Source organism: Protobothrops mucrosquamatus, unplaced genomic scaffold, assembly GCF_001527695.2.
Source record: "Protobothrops mucrosquamatus isolate PMUCROS unplaced genomic scaffold, P.Mucros_1.0 scaffold1154, whole genome shotgun sequence".
Classification (NCBI taxonomy): Eukaryota; Metazoa; Chordata; class Lepidosauria; order Squamata; family Viperidae; genus Protobothrops; species Protobothrops mucrosquamatus.
The window spans coordinates 136,607-161,184 of record NW_015387369.1 but is presented as its reverse complement, the minus strand read 5'-3'; the positions used below and the strand labels follow the sequence as shown (position 1 = coordinate 161,184).

At 42.6% G+C, this 24,578-nt stretch overlaps 1 protein-coding gene across 1 annotated transcript in view; it reads left to right on the top strand.

Annotated features, from left to right (window-relative positions):
- Window positions 1-8,754: 8,754 nt before the first annotated feature.
- KRI1 (KRI1 homolog) overlaps window positions 8,755-24,578 on the top strand; it is an 87,535-nt gene continuing 71,711 nt past the window's right edge. The window contains exons 1-6 of the mRNA XM_015820639.1: window positions 8,755-8,857; window positions 8,968-9,032; window positions 9,893-9,998; window positions 10,153-10,255; window positions 21,351-21,402; window positions 21,517-21,551. Of these exons, the coding sequence (XP_015676125.1) occupies window positions 8,776-8,857; window positions 8,968-9,032; window positions 9,893-9,998; window positions 10,153-10,255; window positions 21,351-21,402; window positions 21,517-21,551 (443 nt within the window). The 5' untranslated portion in view covers window positions 8,755-8,775. The remainder of the gene's footprint in view (window positions 8,858-8,967; window positions 9,033-9,892; window positions 9,999-10,152; window positions 10,256-21,350; window positions 21,403-21,516; window positions 21,552-24,578) is intronic.

The following is a 24,578-nucleotide window of genomic DNA, read 5'->3' as shown; positions in this document are numbered from 1 at the left end:
CCAGGGAGGGCTTCTTGAGGAGGGGCCTCACCACAGCCTCTTTCAAGGTCTTGGCGTATTCGGGTCTTTTCCCGTGTAAGATTGAGAGTATCTTGGCGACGTTTCGACGAGGTCCCACTCGTCATCTTCAGGCTGGGGTCTTCGGCTTCGTGCTTGTGCGAGCAAAGTGTGATTGGAGCTGCCGTCTCTCTATAAATATTGGTGGGGGTATGTGGAGTGCTGGCTTAGTTGCTGTAGGTGGATTGGTTGACTGTGTGCATTGGTTGGCTGTTATTGTTTGTGGAATGTTCAGCTGTTTCGTAACATCCTGAGTACTTGAGGTGCTGGCTGTGTGCCCATTAGTCTTTTGTGTTATAATGACCTGGGTAATGGGTTGTGTGATTACATCCTGAAATCTAGTGTAGTGATATCCTGAGTTTTGTGTTGCAACATCCTGGGTGGTTGGCTGTGTTGTAACATCCTGAGCTTTAGCATTGTAACCTCCTGAGTTCTGTGATGTGGTGTCCAGAGCAGAAGGCTGTGATGTAGCATACCGGGCTTTGGCTTGGCTCTGAGTTTGTGGTCTAGCTCTGTGTTCATGGCTGTGTCCGTTTGCTTTGTGTGGGGGTCGGAGGGAGGTGCAGCAGCTGGTGATGTCATTGTGGTTTGGCTTCTGGATGGTGGTTGCATTTCGTCTGAGGGATGGGTTTGGGCTTGGGTTTGGGTCTGGTGAGGGTGAATGGTGGCGGCGTACTGTGTTCTGGGTCCGGTGTCAGTTTTCGTGGCTAGGACTCGTTTGTTGATTAGGGCTAGTTTCCAGATGTCTGGTAGGCGGGAGGTATCGTCACGTTTATTCATGTTATGGGGGTGTTTTTCTATTTCGATGGCTTCCATAATTATTCTCTTGTTGTGGTGTTCAGTTTTGGAGATTAGTTTGGTTCCTTCAAAATCAATTTCATGTCCTGTAGCTTTAAGGTGCTGGAAGAGGGAGGAAGTTTTTTCTTCTTTTCTGACTGCATTCTTGTGTTCTGCGATGCGGGCATTTATTCTCCTATTAGTTTGTCCAATGTATGTGGCTGGGCAGATTTTGCATGGTATTTCATAGACTCCTTGGGTTTCTAGCTGGATTCTGTCTTTGGGGTTTCTTAAGATGTTGGCTATATTTTGGTCGGTGCTGAAGGCTGTTTGATATTGTGTTTGTGGAGAATTTTGCTGATTTTATCTGTGGTGCCTTTGATGTAGGGGAGGAGGGTGATGTCGTTGTACTGTTCTATGTCTCAGTTCTTGGGGGGTGTTTCCCTTTGGATTAGGTTGGTAATTGTATTTCTTTGAAATCCGTTGGAGATTAATACATTTGTGAGAGTGTGTAATTCAGTTTTCAGGTGATCTTTGTTGGCTAGGCGTTTGGTTCTGGAGATGAGGGTCTTGGCTACGGAGTTGATCTGTGCAGGGTGGTGGTGGGATTGTGCGTTTAAGTAGCGGTTGGTGTGTGTTTTTTTCCGGTAGATGGTGTGTCCTAGGGAGCCATTGGGTTTTTTGTAGATTAGGACGTCCAGAAAGGGGAGTTGGTTGTTGGCTTCTATTTCCATCATGAATTGTATTTTGGGGTGTAGGCTGTTGAGATGTGTGAGGAAGTTGTCCAGTTTTTCTTTCCTGTGTCATCTACATATCTGAGCCAGAGCTTGGATTTGTGTTCAGATTTGTCTAAGGCGTTGGTTTCGAAGTGTTCCATGTATAGGTTTGCGATGACGGGTGAGAGGGGTGATCCCATAGGTGCTCCTTCTGTCTGTTTGTATCTTTGTCCATTGTGGATGAAGTATGTGTTGGTTAGGCAGTGGTTGGTCAGATCTAGGATGTGCTTCGTGGGGTTGTATTTGTTTTGGATAGCTGTCAAGGCTTCTTTGATAGGCACTTGGGTGATGAGGGATGTGACATCGAAGCTCACGGGTAGGTCGCTGGGTTGTAGGTTTTGTTTCTTTATTGTTTCTATGAAGTGGATTGAGTTTTGTACGTGTGAGGAGATGGATTCTGTGTAGGGCTGAAGTTATTTGGCGAGAAATTTGGCAAGATTCTGTAGAGGTGAGCCTATGGAGCTGACTATGGGTCTGAGTGGTGTTCCTTCTTTGTGAATCTTGGGGAGGCCATAGAGCTTGGGGCATCTGGATGATTTCTTTCTGGGGATGATTCTTTGCTGCATCTCTTCACTGATGGGAGAGGCTTTTATTTTGGATTTGGTGGTTTTTTCCAGGTAGGTGGTGGGGTCTGTGTTTAGAGGTTTGTAAGCGGGGTCTTGGAGTAGGTTGGATAGTTTGGCTTGGTAGTCTGATGTGTTCATCACTACTGTGGCGTTACCTTTGTCTGCTAGGAGAATGATTATGTTGTTGTCTTTCCTCAGGTTGGTGAGTGCTTTTTGTTCTTCTTTATGTAAGTTGCTTCTAGGTGGATTGCTGGAGAGGAGGACATTGGTGACTTCAAATCTGATTTTGTTGGCTTCATCTGGGTTGATTTGGGTTAGGGTAACTTCAACTCCGCATATGATGTTTTCAGTGGGGATGCGTTTGGGTGCGACTGCAAAGTTGAATCCTTTGGAAAGGACATTGGTTTCTGCTATGGTGAGAGTCCTGTCTGATATGTTGTGTACTGTTTGTTTCATGAGTTGCTGTGGAGGGGGGTTGGGCTTTTGGTGTTTTTCTAGTCTGTGGAGTTTGTTGGTGTGTGTGTCTGTCTTGTGGGAGGTTTCTGTTTCGGCTCTCCAGAGGGCTATAGTTGCTAGTTGTGGGACAAATCCAAAAAACATAGGTTCACCACCACGGCTCTATACTGTAAATGGAAGAAGGCTGCTTCATATCACAGTCATGGAAGCCTTACCAACTTTGAAGATTTGTATGCTCTGATGCTTCTTACTATCAGCACCATTAAGAATGCTATGGTATCAGAATCCTTCCTATATATGATTCTCAAGGATACACTTCTAAAGGTTGGAAACTTCTTCCATAATTATATCCTTCTAACGGTATTTCCTATTGCAATATTAGAAACATTTCTCCTATGGACAAAATTTAGTGACCATGAGATGTAGCAGCAAGAGCTTTGGGAATCTTGATAGTATTCTTTTTGAATTCACCCTGGAGCCTGGGCTTACATTTATGGGATTTTTAAAAACTTCTTAATAGCTTTTTCAGGAGGATTTGACCTTGCCAAATGGGATTTACAGCTAAAGAGAGACTTGAAGCAAGTCAGCTCTTAAATAGCAATCCATATTTTATTTTTACTCCTATAAGGATAAATAAATTAGAATAACTTCAAGTGAGGTCAGATGGAATAGATTTCTCCCTTTTGTACTGAATCTTGAAGGATATTAGAAATGTAAGGCCAGTTAATGAAACCAGTTTGTTGACATGGTTAAAGGCACCAGGTTAGAAACTGGGAGACCCGTGAGTTCTTGTCTTGCCTTAGATATGGAACCAGCAGGTGACTGAGTCAGTCACTTTCAGCCCTGAGATGAGAAGGGCAAATCACTTCTGCAAATGTTGCCAAGATCACTGCAGGGACTTGTCCATGTAGACTCCAAGAGTCAAGACTGACTCAAAGGCATTTTTTAAGGGGTAAAAAGGGTAAACATATTTTTTTATTCCTTAAAAATACATGATTTTCCCCCTGCCAGTTCTGTTATACTTCATTAACAGCAATTCAAGTCTGTTTCCCTCAACTCTTTTGGCTCATTTCAATTTGAGCACAGAAAAGAAAACCATTCATCAAATGAGGCTAGGTTGATCATAGCAGCTAGGCTTTTGAGAGTTGTAGTTCAGCAGTATTTAGATGGCCATAGGCTGCCCCATCCCTAGCTTGGAACATCTGGTAACTCTTATAACTCCAGAGGTCAGTCAATTTTATCAGAAATGCATTGTCCCAGCCCTGAAAAAGTAATTTAAGTTTGTGATTGCACTTTATATTTCTTAAATATGTGCAGCAATACAAAATCAAACTGATGCTAGAATTTACTGTTTTGGACAACTAATATTTAAACAGGTCCTCACAGCAGGGTCATTACAGACAGACATAGAAGAAGTAAAATTAATACTATTGAAGTTACTCTGACAAGGTAAACTGGATTCAGACTATGCAAAATGTACCTGGTAAAGTCAAGATTTTTGTATCGTGTCTGTAGGATGAAAAGAGAAGTGAAAGTTGCACTGGGCATCACCCAATTCAAAAACTGCTTTCTCCAGTAAGGATATTCTAGTTGACAGAACCCTCTGCCCAATATATGCATTATAGGCCTTGGTGAATCTCCAGCAAATCTAGAGGGAATTGTTCCCATAGTCTTAATTCTACTTTTTGAAGATTGCTACTATATAACTTGTGGAAACCATAACTAAGATTTCCTGCTTGTTGATGTTTCACTGGGAGGAAAAGACTTTACCTTTTCAATCTGTGTTGGGATTGTACTGGGTTTGTGTTTCCAATGCAGCCCTCACAATGCTGAGACACCAAAATAGCACAGCAGAACTACTTGATGTTGGAGAGAAAACTATGAAAGGAACCTGTGGCTTAGAGAGTTGAACTTTATCATCCAGAATAATGTCCCAGCTGCTAGGCGTGGTCTTCAGTGATACAGAAAAGGAAGGAAGCTAAACATTTTGTAATACCAGCTGTCTGCCTGCTTGTCAAGCATTGTAAGGGATAGAAGAGGGCTGAGTGCAGCTACAGACGTAAGAAAGGAGGAGATAGATAGAACATTTTTAAAAATGAAAGCTTAAACAGCTGAGATGTTTTGCAACTTGTTTCTTTAAATCCTTGCCAAATGCCAGCATCTACCAGGAAACCATGAACAGCTGAGAGTAGAGAACATAAAAAAATCTCATTTGTAAGAAACAAGTCACTTAATTCCTAATGGATCTACAGTATGTTTTGTTTCTTAAAGAAAAGCAATGTTCATATAACATGTTTATTACATGTAATTTACTTATGATTTATTTAATTCAGTATTATGGGTTCACACAATACACTAAACTTTAAACAAATGCATGGACTGGCTTTGCATAACCTGGTAAGATAAAATATCATTGACTAGTATTTTTACAGCATGAATCAAAGGAGATTGGTTATAATTTAGTAAATCATGTTAATTTATCAAGAATTGGCATGTTGTATGAATATAGCAATTCAATTAGGATTACTTAACCATTTTCCTCACTGCTGGGAGGAGACTTCAGAAAGGATTACATGAAAGCTAATGACCCCCATTGTTATTGTTAGTTCTTTTGGTGATATCCACATCCAGTCCCTTTGAAGTAGGCTGAAGGAAGTGAGGGCCATAAAGCCCCTTTGTTCACCCCCTTCCCTTCATCATATGACAGAATCCAGAGCAGGCAGAAATGCGGTTTTTCATAGTTGATAACTAGAGATGGAATATATTTGGATTCTGACACATGTTCTCACCTGCACAGTGTAAAGTGATACTATCATTTCTTGTCTTTTTTTTTAAAGTTTTTATTGGGTACAAAGGAAAAAAAAAAGATTAAAAACATTGAACATGGTAAATTGTCTTTGACTGACATCTCAGTCCATATTGTACATTAATTACATATAATATATCTATATACAACTGTACATTTCTGGTCTCTATTTTAACTTATCTCTTTTTCCCCTCCATCTATAAAATTTATTCCATATTTGATAAAATTCTGTTTCTTCCTGTTTTTTTAATCTTTTGGTTATCCTATCTAATTCTGTGCAATACATAATTTTCTTAATTAGTACTTCCCCACTCGGTACTTCCATTGCTTTCCATTTTTGAGCAAATAGTATCCTTGCTGCTGTAACCACATGAATAATTAGATATGTGTCATCTTTATTTACATCTTTCTCTAGTATTCCTAATAGTAATGTCTCAGGTTTGTATTGAATGTTTTACTTAGTCATTTCTATCACTTCTTGTCTTGATGCTATCCCTCTGTTGATATATCCTAGGACTGCATTAGTTTTTTTGGCTGCTGCAGCACACTGCTGGCACATGCTTAAATGGTGGTCGGCTAGGATACCTAGATTCCTCTCTCAGTTACTACTACTACTATAAAATACCACCTATTTTATAACTGTGCATTTGGTTTCTCTTGCCTTTATGTAAAACCTTACTTTACTCACCACTGAATTGCACTTTGTTGAATGTTGCCCGGTATTTAAGTCTTTCAAGGTCCTCTTGAATCTTGTGTGCATCATCTAGTGTTAGCTATTCCCCTAGCTTGATGTTGTCTGCAAATTTGATGAGTTCACTTTCTAGCTCCTCAACTGCATGCTTCCCTCCATCTAGATGTAGATCTATTGAGGACTACCCACTGGTAACCAGTTGGGAATCCATCTGATGATGGTATTGTCTATCCCACATTGTTCTATCTTAACAAGAAAATGGTTTACTTTGTCAAATGGCTTACTGAAATCTAAATAAACTATGCCCATAGTGTTTCCTTAACCATTAGTCACTTTGTCAAAGAAGGCAAGGTTTGTCTGGCATGGTTTATTTGTGGCAAACCAATGCTGGCTTCTTCCGTGTTTCCCCAAAAATAACACCCACCCCGAAAATAAGCCTGATTTTTTGGGGTGGACCTAATATAAGCCCCACTCCAAAAATAAGCCCGAGGGTGGGCGTGGCCAGCATAAGCGGCGGCGAGCACGCAGGGGCCGATGGTGTCCAGCAGCAGTCGCAGCCCGCCGGCTCTTGGGCAGAGCAGGTAAGTCTGTGCTTGGAGGCAGAAGCGGGGGGTGTTTGGGCGCCTATGGGGCGCTTCAGAATGAAGCAATTCACTTGGTTCTGAAGCGCCCCATAGGCACCCACTTTTCCCCTGGAGATCTGACTGAGACTGGAAGCTCCGTTTGCTGCAAATGGGATGCTTGGAGACAGAGCTAATCGCTCCATTTCAAAGCACCCCATTTGCAAGGAGACGGAGCTTCCATTCTACATCAGATCTCTATCCCGGGTGGCAGCGGATTTTCATGCGTCAGCTGGCTTGGTGGTGGCGATGGAGCACTCTGCCGCTGCCACTGCTTCCCAAGCCAGCAGATGCACATGAAAATCCTGGGTAGCAAGTGAAGGTGGAGCTTGGGAGACAGCATCGGGGCATGGCGCAGCAGCAGCAGCAGCAGCAGCAGCAGCAGCAGCAGCAGCAGCAGAATCTCCCCGGGATGGCCCCACCTGTGCCAGCTGCACGCTATTTAAACCTAAATGCCAAGACTGGAGCCTCAGGCTGGTAAGGAGGTGGAGGCTCCAGGCAGAGATGGCGGCTGCAATGGGGAGGCAGACCAGGCGACAAGTGAAGCATTCCACCACCACTTCCCTCTCGGAGCTGCAAGCGCAAGGCCGAGACTCCGGTCTACTCGCTTAGAGTTAAATAGCGCACAGCTGGCACCAGTGAGGCCATGGGGGGGGATTTCGCTATTGCTCGTGGCGGTGGTGGCACAAGCAGCCGCAGAAGTGGGGGGCGCGACAGTTGTTGGGGTGTGGGAGGCCTGGCTGTGGTGGTCCTGCGGTAAATGGGTGTGGGGTGTGTGGGACAGCTCTCCCCCACCTGCCTCACCTTGTGGTGGGGGCACTGGGCTCCTACTGCCGCGAGGCAAGGCATATGTTGGGGAAAAAATAAGACAAAGGCAAAAAAAGACAAAAAAAATAAGGCAAAAAAATATATATATATAAGGCCCAGTCTTATTTTCAGGGAAACACAGTAGTAATTGTCTTGTTTGTTTTTAGGTGCTCACAAATGTGCTGCTTAATTATCTTTTCCAGGATCTTTCCAGGTATTGATGTCAGGCTGATTGGTTTATAGTTTCCTGGATCCACTTTTTCTCCCTTTTTGTAGATTGGAACATCAACTCATTTCTAGTCCTCTGGTAGTTCCCCGGTGCTCCAGCTTTGAAAGATTTTATTCAGTGGTTTTGAGCTCACATCTGCCAGCTCCTTCAGAACCCTGGGATGTAATCAGTAGTGGGATTCAGCCAGTTTGCACCACTTCGACAGAACCGGTAGCTAATTTTTTGTTGACCAGGCCCAGAATGGGCTTCCGGAAGCAGCATCCACACAGAGAACCGGTTGTTCACATATTTGAATTCCACCACTGGATGTAATCCATTTGGTCCTGGCAATTTGAACTCATCTAGAGTGAATAGATGTTCTTTCCCTTTTTCCTGCCTATTTTGACTTGCGTTCCTATTCTGTTACCTATAGTGCTGCTTTTGATAAATTGGACTATTTTTTCTTTTGCATAAAGACAGATGCAAACAATGAATTAAGCAGTTCCACTTTCTCCCTGCCACCCATCACCTCATTTCCATCTTCTTAGTTTATTGAAGTGAGCTGCCAATAAATTTGATTTATACATAAATAGGCTATCAAATGCATAAAGCTTCATTTTTGCGCGCATCTGTTTATGCATTCACAAACATACGTATAGAAAAAAAATAGGTACATACTGATGAAATGAAAAACGTAAAATACTTTTTTACATTTTATAATCATATGACATCACTATCTCTAAAATGATGCTTGATATGTTCGGTTTAGAAGCTCTTGAGTAATAATGCGTTTACATTTTTAAGAAGCCATTCCGCTTTGGAATTCTGCCTCGCTTGACAAGAGTGACGGTGAGGACATTCGTCCCGCCTACTCTTGGGCAAGTTCTGCGTAGTCTATTGGAACAACTTGCTGATTGATAGCTTCCCGGCGACTGGTGAACCCAACCCTTTCCGTGCTGAGCGGCCCGGAAATGAACCTGCTTCAGTGCAAAAGGGCTGAGTGGTAACGCGATGTCTGGGCAGCCGTTGCGGGTCAACGCAGTGTTTGCTGCACGTTATGGAAAGTACCGGCGTCGCGAGGAGCTGCAGCGGCGTGAGTCGTGGACAAAGTGGTCGGGTTTGGGCTTTGGAGGATTTGTTACGGGGATTTGTTACGGCCTTTGGCGCTGTCTTCATATAATGCCTGGTTTCTCGCTCCCTCAGTGCAGGACAAATATGGGGAAGAGGAGAAAGCCTCGAGTTCCGAGTCGGCGTCTAGCGAAGAAGAGGTGGGTAGGCGTTATGCCGCCAATTTGAGGGGCAAATAGTGACAAGAAGCTCTAATTTCTGTTAATCCGGGAGAATCGGGTTGCGTTTCCTGACGAGTGTTGTTCCCTTGGTACTCTGAAAACTGAAATTCCAAAGCATTCGGAGCGACGGCTGGGATGAAGTTTAGGAGCCGTTTCCCTATGCAAGTGAAACACTGCCCTCTCAGGGGTTCGCAAGGGGGAACTCTGATATTTGCTGCCAGGGGACGCGGTTCTTATCACCTTCCTAGAAGTGTTGCTTATAATTTAAATTTTTAAATTCTGAATTTATATCTAATGAAGATTTATTGAAGATTTTCTGTGTCTTGCAAGGATTAAAAGCAAAAGCAATAAATTAAAAACACTGATAAAAGACATGGAGAGGGCCAGGAAGAATTCTTAGCAATAAGCACTGGATAAAACTCTTTTCTGGAGAAAGGGCCCTGTCTTCAGGACTCTTTTGAAGGACAGCAGGATCAGACCTCTTAAGGCAGGGATCTCCAACCCCCAGTCCATGGATCAGTACTGGGCTGCGGCATACCTGCAACTAGGCCACACAAACAAGCAAAGCCACATCTGTGGGATGCAGGCAGCACACAAAACCATGCATCTCCCAGTCCGCAGAAAAACCTCTCTCCACAGAACCGGTCCCTGGTGCCCAAAAGATTGGGGACCTCTGTCCTAAGGGACTCTATTATAAAGGGCAGGCTATAAAGCTTTCTGTTGTTTATACTTTTCAGGTTCTCTCTTTGCTGGGAAAAATTGAAAAATAGTACCACAGAGCAACTATTTTTTTTCTAATGGTAATATTCACCTTTGGTGGTTCTTTCCTTCTATGATAGGAACTTGACTCCAAACTGGATCGTGCTTTTTATTCCATGTTAGGCTTATTAAAAACAAAGGATCCCCGAATTTATCAAAAGAACATCGCTTTCTACACTGAGGAAGGTGAGTATGAGTTACAATTTTTTTTGGATTAAGGCAACTGTCCAGTGGCTTTATCCAAATATAAATACACACATTTCATTATTTGGGTTGGGTAATGATATTTTACTTTACTAGAAGTTGTCAGGTGATCAGTTATGCTTGATTCTCTTCTCAGATTCTTGTTCGGCCATTGTTTGTAAGAAGACTTCTACAAAGAAGGGAAAAAAGCCCATGTTTCTTAAGGATTATGAGAGAAAAGTTATGGTGGAGAAGGCAGGGTAAGACATAAAAAGTTGGACTACCTCATAATTAATATTTAGGTTAGAGATGTTGAGCACTAAGAGTTTATCTTTGCTTAAATGATTTCAGGGAGGAGTGTAATTGGGATAGCATTAGGTACATTTTACACTTATTTTCTGAGGTTTATCAAGTCATTGACAAAACACAGAAGATACGTATTTGAATCTTTATCTTCATATTAAGTCCAAATATCTTCTGTGTTCAAGTATTTTTTCAATGGTACAAGTAGTTCTCATTTAGTGATCACGACTGGGATTAGGAACTAAATCACTAAGGGGAAAATCACATGACCACAACTGTGCTTATGATTTTATCTTAGCTTTCCTCTCGTCTCTCCCCCTCCCCATGCGTTGTCTTTCAAATACTTACCCGGGCACTGGGATAATTAGCAAGAAGAGAATTGTATTTACATTCACTCTCAAAGAAGGAATTATAAGAGAGGAAGCAGGCACTCAATGGGGAATACGCATTTTACCATGAAACAGATTTCCTGAAAGCTATCTGCTATTTTTTTATGTCATTTCTTTGGCATGTAATTTTTAATATTCATTGATACATTATACAATCTACAATCACAGTTGGGACCAAAATTTCTATTGCTAGGCAAAGTGGTTTTTAAGTAAGATGGGCCTGATTTTACAACATTTTTTGTTATGGTTGTTAAGTGAATTGTGGTTGCAAAGCTTTTCCCATTGACTTTGCTTGTTGAAAGCTGACTGAGAAGTTCACAAATCGGATCACGTGGTCCCAGGATGCTACAACTATCATTAATAAATGCTGATTACCAAGTGTCTAAATTTTGATCATGTGAACCTAGGGAGTGGGCATTGTTTGTAAGTGTGAGGATCAGTTATAAATCAGTGTTTTTCAGTGCTGTTGTAACTTTAAATGGTCACTGAATGGTTGTAGATTGAGGTCTGTCTGTAATATCCCTGCACCTATGTGTATTTGTTTAAAATAATGTAGCAGCAATTAGATTGTATAAAGAATGCTTGACTTGCTTTGTAGCCAGCTCCTTGGTTTATAAGCTCACCCAACAAAAGTTGTGTTTGTCTGAAGATTACCCATACTGATTCCTTATTCTGGAAAAATTTTCATTATCTACCGTGTTTCCCTGAAAGTAAGACTCGGTCTTACTTTCTTTTGGGCTCTGAAGTAAGCATGAGGATTTACTTTTGGGGAGGGCTTACTTTTTGCCAGTACCAGTAGGCCGTGAGTGTGGGGGGTGGGACAGGGCCTGTGCATGGGGTGGAGAGTGTGGTGGCAGGCCAGGTACGGCACCGGTGCGGACAGGGCGTGCCCTTCCCGTGCCAGGCCAGTTCCTGCAGCCCTGGGGTGGCCATACTGGGCAGCGACCAGGCCAACCAAAGCAGCAGTTGGAGCACTGGAGGCTCGGGGGAGGGTGGTGAAGCGGGCGGGGTGCGTGCCCTTCCTGTGCCAGGCCAGCCCCGGGGCAGCCGGGAAAGGCGCTGAGATGGGGGCAGCCAGGACGACGCTCCTCCGGCTGGAGCCTTTGCCCCAGGACCAAAGCAGCAGATGGCGTGCCGGAGGCTCAGGGAGGTAGGGTGGTGGAGCGGGCAGGCTTCCCGCCGTCAGCACCCATGCTGGCTGCCCCTTCCCCTTGGAGCTGGAGAGCTTGCCACACCACCACCCAGATGTCCTTGCTTCCCCCAGGAATTGTATTTCTTTGCTTACCTGACTCCCAGTACCGTTTCTCCTTCGTGATCCGCCGCCACAGTGTGCAGGGAAACAAAAAGAAGTATCTGGGGGGAAAAAAGGTCAATCCCAACTTTGCAAGATTTTTTTTTTCGCAAGAAGTTGAAATTGATTGACTGACCTTTTTGTTTGGGTGACAACCCAAATGACAGTATTTCCCGCGCTTTCAGGTAGCTCCACAATAAAATCCATGGAGATTTCTCTCCAGGGTGCTGAAGGGCTCGCTACTGGCTGCAGGAGGCCAGGCATTTTCCCCTGCCTCTGCTTGGCCGCACATATTGGGCAGCTGGCCACATAGCTTTCAATGTCTTTGTTTAAAGATGGCCACCAAAATTGCCGCTTAAGCAGGTAAAGAGTCTTTACAAACCCAAAGTGTCCTGCCTTTTTCGAATTGGGACAGGCCTGCATGATTCTTAGTCTCTGACTTGCAGGCATATACAGTTTTCCTCCAACCCAGGCCAAACCATCTTGCATCGAACAGAGATCTCTGTATCCTCCGAACCACTCATCTTTTTCCAGCAGCTTTAACTCTCCGACCCCCACATTGTCTAATGGCGGGGTTTTCCTAGCCTGCACTCTTGTAGCGAAGGGCCGCCAGTTACTGTGGGGAAAGGAGGGGTTTAACCACGTCCGCCTTCCTACTGTTGTATTGTGGCATTCCTGACACAGCATCTACCAGGAAGCTTTTTCCTCCGGGCAGGTAGTGGATGGTGGAAGTGTTGGGCCTGTTTCAGAGACAATCTCCTGGGGATTTTTAAAGCTTCAAGATTCTTATGATCAGTCCAGACCTGGAAACAAATGTCTTCTAAGAAATGTCTCCAGGTTAAGAGGACCCATCTTACTGCATAGGCCTCCTTTTCCCAAGCAGTCCATCATTGTTCAGTCTCAGACAGCATTTGGATGTGTAAGTACAGGGTTGTAACTGACCCTGCTGGTTTTTCTGCAGTAATACGCCCCCACTGCCACATCGTTAGCATCAGCCTGAATCACAAATGGCTTTTCCAGGTCCAGGTGTTTCAACACCGGCTCCGCGGAAAAAAGTTCTTAAGTTTCTTGAACGCAGATTGACATTCTGCTGTCCATTTTAGTGGCTGGCTGGACTTTGGCTTACCCCCTCCCTTAATCTTCAGTAAGTTAGTGCAAGGGAGTGGAATTTGAGCAAACAAGGGGATAAATTGCCTGTAAAAGTTGGCAAACCCCAGAAAGCTCTGTAACTGCTTCCTGGTGCAGGGAGGGGTCCATTCCATGATGGCCCACACTTTCTATGGGTCCATCTCCACTCCTTCGTGGGAGATGTTATAGCCCAGATAGTCAATTCTGTCCTTAGGAATTCACACTTTGAGAGTTTGGCATACAATTTAGCAGTGCGGAGGTTCTTTAGGACTGCCCTAACTAACTTTACATGTTCAGCTTTAGTTTCAGTGTATATCAAGATATCGTCCAAATACACCAGAACCCCCTTGTACAAGTGCTCATGGAGGGCCTCATTGATTAGTTGTATGAACACTGCTGGGGCTCCATGTAACCTGAAAGGGAGTACCCTAAACTGGAAGCAACCTAGGGGGCAGTTGAAAGCAGTCTTCCATTCATCCCCCTCTTTAATGCGATAGTACGCTTCTCGCAAGTCTAACTTAGAAAAGATTTTTTCTTTTGCTAGGTGAGCTAACATGTCCCTCATGGTGAGGGGGGAGCTCATCTGACCTCTTTTCGCTGAAAACCTTGGCTAAATCATGGTACTCTTTTGGAATGCTCTGAGTCTCTTGCTCACTCAATGCGGACACTAATTCTTGCTTCAAACCCTCTGTTCTATTACCAGGCAATCCCGGGGAGGAGCTCTCTTCCTTGGGAACTTTAGCTGCCCCTCTCTTCAGTCAATTAAGGAGTTCCATTTCTTTAACCAGGTTAGCCTAAGGACAAGGGGCCATTCCATGCCAGGAGCCACAATGAAAGCCAAAGTCTCTGAGTGGCATCCCATGGTGAGTCCCTGGGGTTCGATGACAAAGCTTGCTAGGGTGATGACCCTGATCTTAGCTGCATCGTTGGGGAGAGACCTCCCATACACTTGAATGTATGTGAGGATGTGAGCCAAGAAGAATCCCAATTGTTGAGGATCCCCATCAAATTTAACTCCCAATGGAACTAGCTTTGGCTCATCCAGGGGAGTTCTCTTTCGAGGTGATCGTGGGGACCGAGCCCTCCAAGGGATGGCTTGCTGTCAGACTGCCTGAGTAGTTTCTGTCGACCCTGCGGCCCTGCCTGCCACCTCGGTGGTTACAGTCTCTCCTTCACCATGTTTGACTCCCTTGGCTAGTTCTTCCTTTTCTTGACAGTCCAGGGATGTGGCTTTCAGGTCCTTGAAAACTTCCACCATGTAATGTATGGCTCACTTCAAGATCCCTTCCATCAGGTCTGACTGCTTGTCTGATTCTTCATCGTCAGAAAACATTTCCATCCTTTACTTTCAAGTCTTCTTCCAACCTCCTTGGGTGAAAGTTACTCTTTGGGTTCTTTCTTCCCAGTCCTCTTTCTTCCCGTCACCGAGTGACCATCTCGGCCTCGAGGAGCCTGCCCCACCTGTGCCAGCAGAGGGGGCATGCTGCAGACCCTGTCAGTCAAGGAATTCCAGCTGACCAGGTCTAGGAGAAGAGCCTTTTCTGTTGTGGCCCCTGCCCTTTGGAACATTGTACTGCCCAAAGTGAGATTTGTACCCATTCTTTTGACCTTTTGTAAGGGCCTGAAAACAGGGGTGCACATTTTGCAATGGTGGTTGGATTAGGAAAGACCCCACCTCTTCCCATGTACTTCATATTCCTCTCCTCATCTTTTAATGCTATTTATTATTGTTTCTATTGTTTTATTATTTTAATGTGTGCCTGTTTTAATGTTTGTAAGCCATCCATGGTCATCTGGATGAGATGGGCAGCACATAAATACATAAACAGGAGCACTTTCAACCAGCATAGCTTGAATGGTACCCATGTTCCCTAACTCTCCTAATTTCTCTGGTGGCATTGCCTAATGCACAGGCATTGATGTGCACAGATATTTAGCAATATGGCCAAATTCAAATTGGGATGGTTTGTTTATAAAGTAGCAGTAGAGTGCTTTCTTATAAAGACAAAAGATATGCAACAGTATATTTACATTTGTTTGGACAGGATAGAAAAAGGTAATGAGAGATAAGTGAAGAAAGGAGCAGTACATTGGTTAATTGAAATATCTTCAAATAAAATTTGTAATACATTGTGATGGGATAGGAGAAGAAATAAGAATGGCAATTTGGTTAATGAAATGAACTGAAGAAAACCAAGATGGGAATGAGAATTATAAAAATTCAAAATGGGTCAGTTATTCACAATAGAGAATAATGCAACACATAACCATAAAAAAGAAGACTTGGATAATACTTAAGATATATTTGCAAGAATAGTAGCATAAATCAACAGTTTTCTTGCCATTCATGCAAAAGGCTTCCATTGGGGTATTTGATGGCAAAGGTTTGGGAATGAGCTTGTCAATCCCTAAAACAAATAATTCCTTTCCCCCCATCTGTGAGACTATATTGGTATATAATACAACACCCTATTCTCTAGTGCTCTTAAACAATATATGGATGGTGGATTCTTTGAAAGGTTTTGAATTAGTCACAGCCAAAATGAAGAGGCCTGTTCCATACCATGTGAACTACAAGAACAAATCCAAAGATGCACATTAAGTAGGAAAACTCTAAAGTGAATGGCAAAGATGATGGTGGACTATGCTGGGTAGCATATGTAAAAAGAATCTGGGTGTCTTGGTGGATCACCCACTGAACAAGAGTCAGCAGTGCTGCAAAAAGAATAAAAGCTGCAAAATGAATAAAAGCTGCATCAACAGAAGTAAAAATCAAGTCATCTTTCCTCTTTATTCTGCATTAAAAGACTGCCTAAAATCTTTTGGTCAGTTCTTGGCACTGCATTTATAAAGAAGATTGACAAAATTGGTGATAAAAGTCCTACGAAGAACTTATGAGAGATGTTGGAGGTATGAAGTGTTCTATTCTGCAGAAAGGAGGTCTTCAAGCAGTTGTGATAGCTGTCTTCAAGAATCTGAAAAGTTATAGAAGACAGCAGAATTGCTTAGTTGTTTCAGAAAACAGGATAAAGAAAAATTGGATCAAATTATAAACCAATGATTTTGACTGAAAGAATTTTCCTTGAAATTCTAAAAGTTTTATTACTTTATTGAAATATAAAATACAAATAAAAACAAAAATAATGGGAAATTAGGGGAAGAAAAAGGGAAGAGGAAAAAGTATAGGATAAAAGGCAAAAGAAAAGCATTGACATCCAACTTTTTAGTGCAGTGGAACAAAGTAATAAACATACAACCTTAGTCTTTTACGTTTACATAGTAATATATACTAGCCATTTCCATAACAAACCTATCTAATCAGCAAAACCTAAAATCAAAGTTTCATTTTTTACACCTCAAGCACAAAGTCTTTTCAGCCGTCATCCATTGTGGAAATTAAAGTATCTTTCCATTTTTGCAGGCAGAGCATTCTTGCAGCTATCAGCATATATACCGTGTTTCCCCGAAAAATAAGATTCAGTCTTATATGTTTTTGCCTCCAAAAGAGGTACTAGGTCTTATTTTTGAGGGGTGTGTCATTTTTTTTTCTGATACCTACCTCGCCTTATGTCAGTGGCACCAACAGCCCCATCCACTAGGAGACTGGTATCGCCGCCACAAGGCAAGGCAGGTGGGGGAGAGCTGCCCCACCCGCCCCACACCCACTTACTGCAGGACCACCACAGCCAGGCTCCCACACCCCAACATCTGTTGCGCCTCCCCACTTCTGCGGCCACTCGCAGCAGGACACCATGTGCATCGCACTGGTGCTCCCACTGCCATGAGCAATAGTAGAATTTCCCTGGGACAGCCTCACTGGTGCCAGTTGCATGTTATTTAATTCTAAGTACCTAGATCGGAGCCTCGGTGGGCTTAAAGGAGACTGCCTCGTGCTTGCAGCTCCGAGGGGGAAGCAGCAGTGGTGGCGGAGCTCTCTGCTCGTCGTCTGGCCTGTCCCATTGTGTCCGCCATCCCTGCCTGGAGCCTTCACCCCCTTACGAACCTGAGGCTCTGGTCTTGGCACTTAGGTTTAAATAGCACGTAGCTGCTGCTGGAAGGGCTGTCCTGGGGGGATTCTGCTGCTGCTGCTGCTGGGACGTCCTGGGCCGTGCCCCAATGCTGTCTCCCAAGCTCCACCTTCTCCTGCTACCCAGGATTTTCATATGCGTCGGCTGGTTTGGGAAGCAGTGGCGTCGACATAGTGCTCTGTCCCGGGGGGAGGATTCTGCTGTTGCTGCTGCTGGGCTGCCCCCTGCCACTGCCTCCCAAGCTAGCTGACAGACATGAAAATCCTCGGCAGTGGGTGAAGGTGGAGCTTGGGAGGCAGTGGCAGAACACACCCCAGGCCAGCCAGAATCCTCCCCCCCCAGGACGTCCCCTCCGGCATCAGTTATGTGCTATTTAAACCTAATTGCCAAGACTTGAGCCTCGGGCTGGTAAGGAGGCGAAGGAAGCTCCCATCTCCTTGCAAGGAAGCTCCATCTCCTTGCAAATGGGGTGCTTTGAAATGGAGCGATTAGCTCTGTCTCCAAGCATCCCATTCACAAGCAGATGGAGCTTCCAGTCTCCGTCAGATCTCCGTGGCAAAAGTGGGTGCCAATGGGGTGCTTAGGAACCGAGTGAATCGCTTCATTCCAAAGCGCTCCATAGGCACCCAAACACTTCCCCTGAATGGAGATCTGACAGAGAATGGAAGCTCCGTCTCCTTGCGAATGGGGCTCTTTGAAATGGAGTGATTAGCTCTGTCTTCAAGCGTCCCATTTGCAAGCAAACGGAGCTTTTATTCTCTGTCAGACCTCAGGGAAGTGTTTGGGCGCCTATGGGGTGCTTCGGAACGAAGCGATTCGCTCGGTTCTGAAGTGCCCATAGGCACCCAAACACCTCCCCCCGCCTCTGCTTGCAGACTTACCTGCACTACGCCAAGGACACCTTTGGCCCCGCTTGCGCAGCTGCTTGTGCTGGCTATGCCCACCCCCCCAGGCTTATTTTCAGCATGGGTCTTATTTTGGGGGAAACACGGTAATATCACAGTTCCAATTTATTTTTCAAGTTCTTTGTCCATTAGGACTAAAACAAAAGTCTCTAGTTTTATCTTTGTATTCACTTTAAGAATCTTCTGTATTAAGATATGAATCCTACTCCAATATATCTTGGCTTTGTTGCAAGTCCACCATAGATGATAAAAAGTTCCTTCTTTACATTTACACTTCCTGCATACATTTGAAGTAACTTTATACTTTTTACCCAAATTTTTATATATAATTTTCATCCAAATTCCCATAATCTGTATCCCAGACCCAGATGAAACTTTCAAAAAGTCAACTGACCCAAATTTGCTGAAAATCTTGATAAAACTATATAGTGGATTTCATCAAGTAGTTAGCACTATCATAGATTCCTGAAGGCAATAATCGCCTTTACGAAAAGACATATCCCTCAAGGATTTAGAAGAGAGTACATCCTAGGATGGACTGAAGGACTCTACCAAACCTTTTACAGAGTGGTGATCCCAAGATCACCGACGATTTCTTACACAGCTTGGATGAAGCTTGATGTAAGAAGTGGGAACAATACACAGAATCACTAAGTTTCAGCAAATCCAGCCGGAAAGCTTGGGGCCTATTAAGAAAACTGAGTAGAGCTAGGCAACCCGTATGACAAACAGTATAACCCTGACCAAATAGCCCCCTGAGTTATATCTCTCTCCAAAGTTCCAAGGGTGAAAGGACACTCCATTCTCATAAAAAAAGCATTTTCAGCTTTTCAGCAATCCGGTGAAATGCTTTCTCTATAAAGGAAATTGACACTGACATTGGTAGTCTGAAATGTGATAAAGCATCAGGCATCAATGGTATTCCTCCAGAATTCCTGATAAACTCTGGAGGTGCACACAGAATTGGATTGGTAAATTCCTTTCAGATGTAGTTTCCAATGGCTGCCTTCCATCAGAATTCAAAAATGCTAGAATAATATCAATTCTAGCATTAGCTACCACCCAATCACCCTTTTGAGTTCCTGCTACAAAGATTAATTATAAACAGGATAGGTCCCATAATAGATGAACATCTGCCTGTGGAACAAGCCGGCTTCCAACAAGACTGGAGCCTAAGAGACTATATTGAAACAGGATTCCAATGAGGCCTCAAAACCATGGCCATATCTGTAGATCTAACTGAGGCATATGACACAGTTTGGAAGGACGGGTTGTTATACAAACTGTGCCATATCCCCTGCAGAAATCTCTATCAAGTAATTAATAACATACTGAGTGATCGGTCCTTTCAGATAATAATGAGGGACAACATAAGTAAGGTAAGAAGATTAAATAATGGCTTCCCACAAGGCTCTATAATGGCACCTACAGTATTCAACTTATATATATCAGATATGCCAGCAACAAGGGGACGCAAATTTGGATATACCGATGATTTGGCCACAGCAAGACAAGAAAAACACATGGATGTGGCAGGCAGGTTCCTGTCCAAAGATCTTAAAATCTTGGGAAAACTCTTCACTGACTGGAGGCTCACTCTTAGCACCAGCAAAACAGTAACCACATGCTTCCACCTTAACAAAACAAACTAGCTTGTTTAAGCCCTGAAGGTCTACTTAAACAACTTACTCCCCTATGATCCCCATCCAAAGTATTTAGGAGTAACATTGGACTAGAGAATACGCCAGCAAAAATCAATACTAGGAACAACATATTTCAGAAATCATGTTGAACAAAATGGGGAGTGTCAGTGTGTAAGAAATTTTATGAACTGAAATAGCCATAGCAACAAACCAGCCAATGAGAACTGTTTTTGATTAAGACACAGTATTGGCTGTGTGAGGCATGTGATCCAGTCTAGGTCTGGGCGTGTCTTAGTCTTCTCTGTGTTGTTTTCTTCTGATCTCCAAGTTAAGAGTTGTTGATGTTCCCCAGAGCTGAATAAAACTGTATGTATCATGTTTATATATATTTTATAGATAAAGTTTTTCTAAACTATGCCTCCTGCTCATTTTGAATGTGTGCTTATTTTTGCACTGGAAAGCTGTAAACGCTTGACAGGGAGCTTCAGCTGCCCTTCTCAGGTCATCAGCACTAAGGTTGGTGTACTCTGCAGTAGAATACTGTGTTCCTATATGGCTTCACACTTATTACCGTTGCAGCATCCCTGTGGTCATGTGATTTACATTCGGATGCTTGACAACTAACTCAAATTTATGACCATTGCACTGTCCCAAGGGTCATATGATCACCTTTTGCAACCATCCAACAAGCAGAGTCAATGGGGAAACCATATTCTCTTAACAACCGTGTTACTAATTTAACAGCTACAGTGATCCACTTAACAACTGTGGCAAGAAAAGTCATAACATAGAGCAAAACTCATTTAACAAATTTCTAAAGAAAGCTTCCTAGGATGATACCTAGGAATCTTCGTAGGGAACTTTATGTTTATTCCAAACCCTTCAGATGGCATGTCTAACAAAATGAATTTTCCAATGACATGAGCAGTTCAGTGATTCTGTAGACCAGTGATGGCGAACCTTTTAGAGACCGAATGCCCCAAACCCGCTCCCTGCCCCGCTCTGCCTCCCGCCCTGTCTGCTCCGCCCCGGCCTGCTCCGCCTGCCCACAGGGCCATGCACTGCCTCAATGGCTCACCGTAGCAGATCACCCAGGCAGCACCATGGCAGCCACGCCCTCTGCCCACACCCCGCAGCATCATCTGCACGCTATGGAGCGCGAGGGCGGTGTCTTGTCCCTGCTGCCCAGCTATGTCCTTGGCTGCGCTACTCCGTGCAGGGGGGCTGCTGGAGAGGAGGGGGCTGCAGGGGGAGGCGGGGCTGGGGCGATGGCGCGCGTGCCCACAGAGAAGGCTCTGAGTGCCGCCTCTGGCACGCGTGCCATAGGTTCGCCAACACTGCTGTAGACTATCTTGTCACTATATTTTCATATAATGACACTTGCTTTTTTGCAGTATAGAGGAGTTAAGTTTCCCGTGCTACATTTCTGTATCTGGAACTGAAAAAAAATGTTTGTACTTTACTTTCCCGCCCTTAGTAAGTTTATATCAGCTTAGCGGTAGGATAAATGTATGAGCAGCTTTGTTTCTTTCTGAGAAGATTCAACCTCTTTGGAAGCAATATCTCATTAGAGGACTGAATTTCAGGTTTCAGATAATTTGGCTTCTTTAATTTCAAGTGTTTGTGAGCAAAGATTGGTCAACTCATTATCGTTCTTTTTTTCTGTAGCAAATATGATGATGAAGAAGATGAAGAAGAGATAACAGTTAAAAATCAACTGGTGAGTCTGGAAGGGGTTTGCAAGGAGTATATCAATTTGAAGTCTGGATCCCCTCATAAACTGTTCTAAAACATGTAAAGTTACTGGGTGAATTTTCTTTTTCCCTTTTTCTAGACTTATGTAGAAGAACAGAAGGAGCTGAAGGAGAGGTGAGGCAAGAATTCATTGTAGTTATTAGCTATCTGAACTACAATTCATTGTAGTTATTAGCTATCATTGTAGTTATTAGCTATCCAGGAACTCAATGGAAACAACTTGAGTGGTTCAAAGTCATCATGCTGATTGCTCTGAATTTGTACATATCCTCCAAATGGTAAATGTCTATAAAAAAGAGGTGTGATTTGGGACTAAATCAACTTGGAACCCTGTTCCTCCATAGGCATTGGGGGAGTAAGGTATAGTTATTTCATATTTGCTTAGTGTTCTTTCTATATGATCATTAGCCTGTCCCTCGTCTTTTGTTGCACATCTCTTAAGATTAATGATAGATTCTGGGGTTTATTTCAGTTTTACTTTTTTTTTTCTGGAGCTGTTTTTGTCCATAAGCAAAGAATATTTGGTGGCAACTGAAGTATTGTTAAATATCTTGCTGGGGTTGTTTGGAGCAGAGAATTTCTCTTTAGTTGGATCTGAACATTACATTAAACCAAAATGTAATTTGGAACTTCCGGTTTGGTGTCATGACGGCACAGATGAAAGAAACCGGGACTCCGGTTTCCTAGTCTGATTTTGCTCCGTCCGGAGACCCCAAGGAGTCGGAAAGTTGCCTTGGAGAGGCGATGAGGAGGAAGGGAAGCCTTGGGAGCTTGGAGCCAATGGCGGTCGACCCAATCAAACTAAGGAACCCCTTCAAACAGATGGGAGAAAGGCTGCCAGCAACTGCACAGATAGTCTGAGTCATAGACAGCTGGGAAAGAAGTGAGAAACGCGGCATGCCACTGAACAGCTGATTTTCAATAACGTGTTGAGATCTGGGTGAGACAGCTTTTTATTTCTTTTCCCTATGGATTTACAAATATAAATCCCTGGATTGGATAATTTCCAAAAGCAAAAGACCCCAGGAAGATTTGGAAGTAGGGAGTTAAAAGCGGCCAAAAATCTTAAATGGGGGAACAAAATTAAGGAATATAAATATATATATAGAAAATGAAATTGGGATTGATATAAAGAAAACTTCACTAACTTTTATGATTTGGGAAAAATTTTTATTTTTATTTTATTTTATGAGGACATCTAGTGGTGGAAAGAAGGTGCTACAATATTACAAAAAGAACTAGAGAAATTGCTGACCTTGGACTAACACCTGTTGTAAACAAAAAGGATTTTGTGTGACTCTATGCTAGGAAAGGTTTTGTGTAATCATATCTCCTGACTCTGGATACAACTATTAAAGAAACTATTTGGAGATAGAGGGCTCTTTATATTTTTGAACTGATCGGAATATTTAGATTAGCCTAAAATAGTTGGCTTTTTTGATGGTGGGATTATAGCCTAAAGCAGTTGGCTTTTCTTTTCCTTTTTTCCTGTGGATTTACAAAACCTGATTAATTGAAAAATGAGTGCACCACATCGTACTAAAATTACAAAAAAACTTCTTCTGCACCCTCCTCTGGGACATCTAATCCAGCAAGGCAGGGATCCATTGAAACAATGTTACAACAAGAAAAAACAATTTCCAAAAAGAAATGCAAGCCACATTACAATTAATTCAAGAAACAAAGAAGAATTATGAAGAGACAAAAAACAACTTAGATAAGCTAAATGAGCAAATGCTTGATATAAAGACCCAATTTGATGCCCATCAACAAATGATTGCTAAAAATGAACAAAGAATTCAGAAAATGGAGGATGAATCAGAAGAAATTGATTAAAAAATGGAGGCAATAATGGAAGAAAATGAAAAGCCAGGACAAGCAAATCAAAGCCTAAAAGAGGCGGTTGCAGCCTTGGAAATGGAGAAAGCTGTACATTATTTAAGATTCTAGAATATACCTGAAGACAAGGAGGAAGATACAGGGGAAATGATTATTAATTTACTGGCGGAAGCCCTAAAAATAGACAGAGTTGAGATGCAATTGGAGATTGATCAGACATTTAGAATGAATTCAAGCTACGCGAGGAAACAGAAAGTGCCTAGAGAAGTCCACATTAGATTCGTAAAGAAAACAAAGAGGGATGAGATACTGAAAGCAGTTAGGGATGATCCACTACAATATAGAAACAGGGAAATTGTGTTGAAGCAGATGCCTTAGATAATAAGGGACACCCGAAAACAATATCACTTTCTGACTACAAAGCTAATTGCAAAAGGTGTAAAGTTCAGATGGTTAATGCCATCTTAATTAATTGGAACAATACAAGATTGGACTCAATTTGGAAGGCAGAGCATCTTTGGAAGAAAGAATACAATACCAACAAGAGGATAGAGAAGTCCAGAAACAGATAGAATAATTACACAGAGGAAACAATTACACAAATTGAAGAAGAGAAAGAGAAGACAGACCAAGAGAGCAGAGAACCACGAGATCAACAAGACCTAAATATAAGTAAACAAAATGGAGAAGGAAAACGGATTTTTTCAGTGAATATAAATGGACTGAACTCCCCATCAAAAAGGAAAAGAATTTTTTTTAAAATCGCAGAAATTAAATATAGATATAATTTGTCTACAAGAGACACACATAAAAAACAATATTACAAACTTTTGGAATGTCCAAAAATTGGGAAACTCTACTATGCATCAGTGCAACAAAAAAAGAGAGGAGTAGCTGTATATGTTAAAGAGACAATAGACTCTAAAATGATCTATTCAGATGAAGAAGGAAGAATTGTAAAGGTGGAAATAATTTTAAATCAAAAACAGATACTTTTGGTAGTAATATATGCACCAAACAATAAGCAAGAAAATTTTTATCAAAAACTTCATAGAAAAATAGGAGAAATGGAATATCAAAATATTTGCTTAGTAGGGGATTTTAATGCAATAGTAGATGGGACGTTAGACTATAAAAGTAGCAAAACAGGAAAACAAGGAAGAAAGACACTACCTAAGACTTTTTTAAAAACATGATAAAGGAAATTGGTGTACAAGATACTTGAAGAGAAACAAATTTAGAAAAGCTACAATATTTTTTTTTTTTTGAAAATTTTTAAAAGTTTTACAATATAGCTCCCCT